Source organism: Entamoeba nuttalli (genome assembly GCF_000257125.1).
Source record: "Entamoeba nuttalli P19 unplaced genomic scaffold asmbl_8150, whole genome shotgun sequence".
Classification (NCBI taxonomy): Eukaryota; Evosea; order Mastigamoebida; family Endamoebidae; genus Entamoeba; species Entamoeba nuttalli.
This window is the reverse complement of record NW_008578988.1, coordinates 1-4,097: the sequence shown is the minus strand read 5'-3', so window position 1 is coordinate 4,097 and position 4,097 is coordinate 1. Positions and strand designations below refer to the sequence as shown.

At 27.4% G+C, this 4,097-nt stretch overlaps 4 protein-coding genes across 4 annotated transcripts in view; 2 read left to right on the top strand and 2 right to left on the bottom strand.

The window, feature by feature from the left end:
- ENU1_181300 (hypothetical protein) overlaps window positions 1–537 on the bottom strand; it is a gene marked incomplete at both ends in the record, with an annotated part of 654 nt that extends 117 nt beyond the window's left edge. Inside the window, one exon of the mRNA XM_008861491.1 lies at window positions 1–537. This exon is cut by the window's left edge and continues 117 nt beyond it. Coding sequence (XP_008859713.1) covers window positions 1–537 — 537 coding nt within the window.
- Window positions 538–836: 299 nt separating this feature from the next.
- ENU1_181290 (hypothetical protein) lies at window positions 837–1,223 on the top strand (the record flags this gene model as incomplete). The annotated part of the gene is made up of 1 exon (XM_008861490.1): window positions 837–1,223. One exon carries the CDS (start codon window positions 837–839, stop codon window positions 1,221–1,223), a length of 387 nt encoding a protein of 128 aa, XP_008859712.1.
- Window positions 1,224–1,341: 118 nt separating this feature from the next.
- ENU1_181280 (hypothetical protein) lies at window positions 1,342–2,628 on the top strand (the record flags this gene model as incomplete). Its single annotated transcript, XM_008861489.1, has 1 exon — window positions 1,342–2,628. One exon carries the CDS (start codon window positions 1,342–1,344, stop codon window positions 2,626–2,628), a length of 1,287 nt encoding a protein of 428 aa, XP_008859711.1.
- Window positions 2,629–2,718: 90 nt separating this feature from the next.
- Window positions 2,719–3,144, bottom strand: ENU1_181270 (hypothetical protein; the record flags this gene model as incomplete). Its single annotated transcript, XM_008861488.1, has 1 exon — window positions 2,719–3,144. One exon carries the CDS (start codon window positions 3,142–3,144, stop codon window positions 2,719–2,721), a length of 426 nt encoding a protein of 141 aa, XP_008859710.1.
- Between the last annotated feature and the right edge of the window lie 953 nt (window positions 3,145–4,097).

The window sequence follows — 4,097 nt, the reverse complement described above, 5'->3', positions numbered from 1 at the left end:
ATGATCTGAATATGAATGTTCTTCAGATGAATTCTTTTCACTTGAACTTTTTTCTTGACTTGGATATTCTGATGATGATTTTGTACTCGAACTAATAAGAACTTCATCAACAACACATGGATTGAAACTATATGGATTATTTTCTGCACCTCTACAATGAGTTCCAAGAGCACAATGCCTAAATCCATTAAAATCTGGAGAACATTCATAATAATCACGATCATGAAGTCCATCAATAACACAGTAGAATCCATCAGCTTTACATTCGAATTCAGTGTTAACAACATCAACTGGAAGAACATCCATTACTTCTTCTTTTACAAACTCACATGGAATTACATTAGTGTGATGAGCATTACTAATACATTTAGTATTCCTAGGACATGTTCTTATTCCTTCATAAAATTCATTACATTCAAAATATTTATCATGTTTGATACCATCAAAGACACAATGATATCCTTTCTTCTTACATCCAGTTGGGTATACTGCGAGAGTAAGTTCTAACACACACAATGCTAATATAAGTTGTTTCATTTGAATGATAAGAAGAGTTCAGAAAAGTACTTTTATACTTCTAATGATAACAAAATCCCGAAAAAGAATCTAATCAAAAATTCAATCTCCTAGAAAGACATAGTTGCTAAATCCTCTTTTAAAATTTTTCTCTACCGCAAAGAAATAATTTTACTTGTATCAGTTGAAAGACTTTAACAAAGTCTTAGGAGATAGATTTTCTTTTGTATTTGTTGTCTTATAGTAAAAAGTTTTAAAATAAAATTATTTTATTAAGAATCTATTTTTAAGAACTTGAAAAAAGATATTTTGATAAAGATATGGAAATAAAAGTAAATACACTACTCACAAATGACATAAAAGAATTTCAAAAACACCCAAACGAAGAGATTAAATGGAGGCTTATCAAAAGAATTTCTCAACAAAGAAATCGTAATGTCTTTCTTAACATTGCCGTTGGTCCATTACACAAACAAAAAGAACTTGAAAAACAACGACTCGTAGAAGAGATTCGACACAGACTATCAAACCCTGCTGTAAAAGGGTGTGCAATAATCAATTCTGAATGTCAAAAAACTAAAAAAAATGAACAAGACCTATATGAAATGCTGTGTGAATTAGAAGAACGAATTGATAAAATCCGAGTATCATCAAAACAAAAAGCAACAGTTATGGAACGTAACAAAGTAGAATCAGATAATAAGTAGAAAACAAGTAAGTGATTGACTAGTCATTATTTTAAAAATGAAAAGCAATAACTCTTTTCTTTTGACTTTAAATAAAAAACAGAAAAAGAACTTGAAAACAAAGTTAATTATAAGAAGAATGAGTAATGATGATTTTCTTAAAAGTATCACTAATGATTTGAATGAATTAGAAACTATTGTTGATAAACAAGAAGAGTCAACTACTACTGTTCAACAAAATACTAATTATTCAATGGACAATATATTATCAGAAATAGATAATTTAAAAGGACTAGATTTTGAAGATGGTGAAAATGAGTTTTTTAACATCACAAAAGAGAGCTTAGCAATGGATAGAAAGAACGAATTATCAATGAACGATTTGGTAAATGTTGGAAGTGACTTTACAATTGTTCAGCCAGGTGATGGCAAATTTATTGATGACTTAACTCCAACTCCACAAGACCGTTCAGAAGATATTGGTAATAATGAAAATAATAAGACCAATAATAAAAAAGAATATACCCCTTCTTCATCTCTAAAAACTAATATTTTAAACATTGTTGATGAGTCAAAAGAAAAACAACTTGAAACAATATGGAAATTACTAGAAGAAACTGACCAACCATTTAAGAAAGATGTTATTTATATTTCTGATATTCCTATTGAGCCTCCACCTCAAGAACCACAAGAAAGTGTTTTGAATAAAATTAATACAAATATTACAAATAGTTTTGCTTCATTGTGGAATACACTTCAGTCCTGGAAACCTATAGAAAAAGAACAACCAAAGTCTGAACAAATAATTACTGAAACAAATGAAAAAGAGCAAAACCAATTAAAAACAGAGACAATAAATGACCCACTGCTAAAAGATATACCTCCTCAAAATATTATTGAAAAAGAAGCTTCTTTAAAAACAACCAATGGAAAGAAGTTTCAACCACCAACAAAACCTCATGAAATTACACCATATGAAAAAGATTTAACAGCACAAGGATACATCTATATTTTAAATATTACCCAACTCATTGAATTGGTAACTCACCCCTTTAATTTCCCAGGACTAATACTCCATGATATTATTTTAAGATTTATCCCAGAACAAAACGAATTTTTCTTAACCAAAGGCTCTAAATCTGATTTTGATATCCTTCCTAGTTCCTTCTCAAAACCAACTCTTGTTCAAGTTTTTGCTTTGTCTAAAAACTTTTATATAGTTTACATTGCAATATATGACGAATACTATTTAACACCAAACAGTCCAGTAGTTATACCTAATGCCCAAGTTAGGTATGTGACTTATTGTGAATTAAGTAAGTTAACGTCTATCACAACTCAATTTGACTCAATTACATCTTATTTATCTAATGTAGATAAAAAAATGGGTGATAGTATTTTAAATTGGGCAAAAAGTTGGTTCTAATTGAAACTTTTATTATTAACATTCATTTCTAGTGAATGAAAAAGGTTGGATAAATTACTCAATAAATAAACACTCAACTTCGTTCAAGCATCAATGTCTTCTATCCCGTGATCTTTCACGAGATCTATCACGAAGTCGTTCATGACTTCTACTACGACTTTTGTGACTCCTGTTTCTTCTACGTGAATTTCTTCTGCTATGTGAGCTATGTCGTCTTCTATCTGAGTAATTTCTTCCCCTACTCCTTGAACGGCTTCTTTCATGATAATTTGGTAGTTGGTAGAATAATGGAGGTACTTCTCTGTACGTAGGAATATGATAAACACAAGGAAATTGTGTAGATGAAGGAGGCAATACTTCTGCAGGTTTTCCATAGTTATAGACATAGTTTTGAGGTTCAGGATATTTTGATGTAATTATTGAAGAGTTAGAAAGTGTTCTCTCACTACCCCTTGTGGAATATGGGTTATAAGAGGTTGAGTAAGTGCTAGTGTATGGGATAGGATTATCAGACATAATTATAAATAAATGATTTTATAGATTTAAGTTTTTTCATTTTGTTATATAAAACAGTAGTTAATTGTTTTATCATCTTTAAATTCTTTTGTAAAATTTTTTATTTCACTTTTTATTCAATTTTTTTAGAACCTAAATTTTTTAGTTCCCTAAATTTTGAGTTCATTTCATTATAATTTTCCTCTTTTTAGTATTGTTTTTATATACATTTCTATTATTTATATTAGATTAATTACTTTATATATTCAATAAATTTTTTCATATTTCCAAAATCCTTAATTGCCTTTTCAATAAAAATCAGAAATACTATTTTTATTTATCAAATTAATTTATTAATTACATTTCACTTCATTTTCATTATAACAATAATTATTTTCATACTCCTTCTTTACCAACTGTCTCATCATTAAGTACTAAAAACACAGTCTCAAATTGAGAAATTCGAATTATATTACTGACTTGTTAAATACAACTATTTTAGTTCATTTAGTAGCTATTATTAAATATAAACCTTAATAAAGTAGAAAATTCGCATTACAACAACAATTAAATTAATTTTAAATTTTTTAACTTATACTTTTCATGAAATCAATCTTATAGTTATAAACTTTATAAATGTTTAATGCACCATTCCTATTTAGTATGTTCAATGTTGCACAATAATTAATTATCAAAAAAATAAATCACTGAAAACCTTTTTTTGTACCATAAATACTACTCTTGGTTTTAATCAACTTTTTTATAAAAAAAATATATATTCTTCTATTGGCAACTAATTAATCCAAAAACTTTTCTTATTATTTTATGTAAGAAAATTGATATACCTTGTTATTTCTCTAGTAATAATAATTTCAATCTTTTTTCTTATATAAAGGTTTATTCTTCTATTTTTATATTTTTTAGTCTTATTTTATTCAGCTATTTAAAAAAAAAAAAGGTCAATTAATAGATAT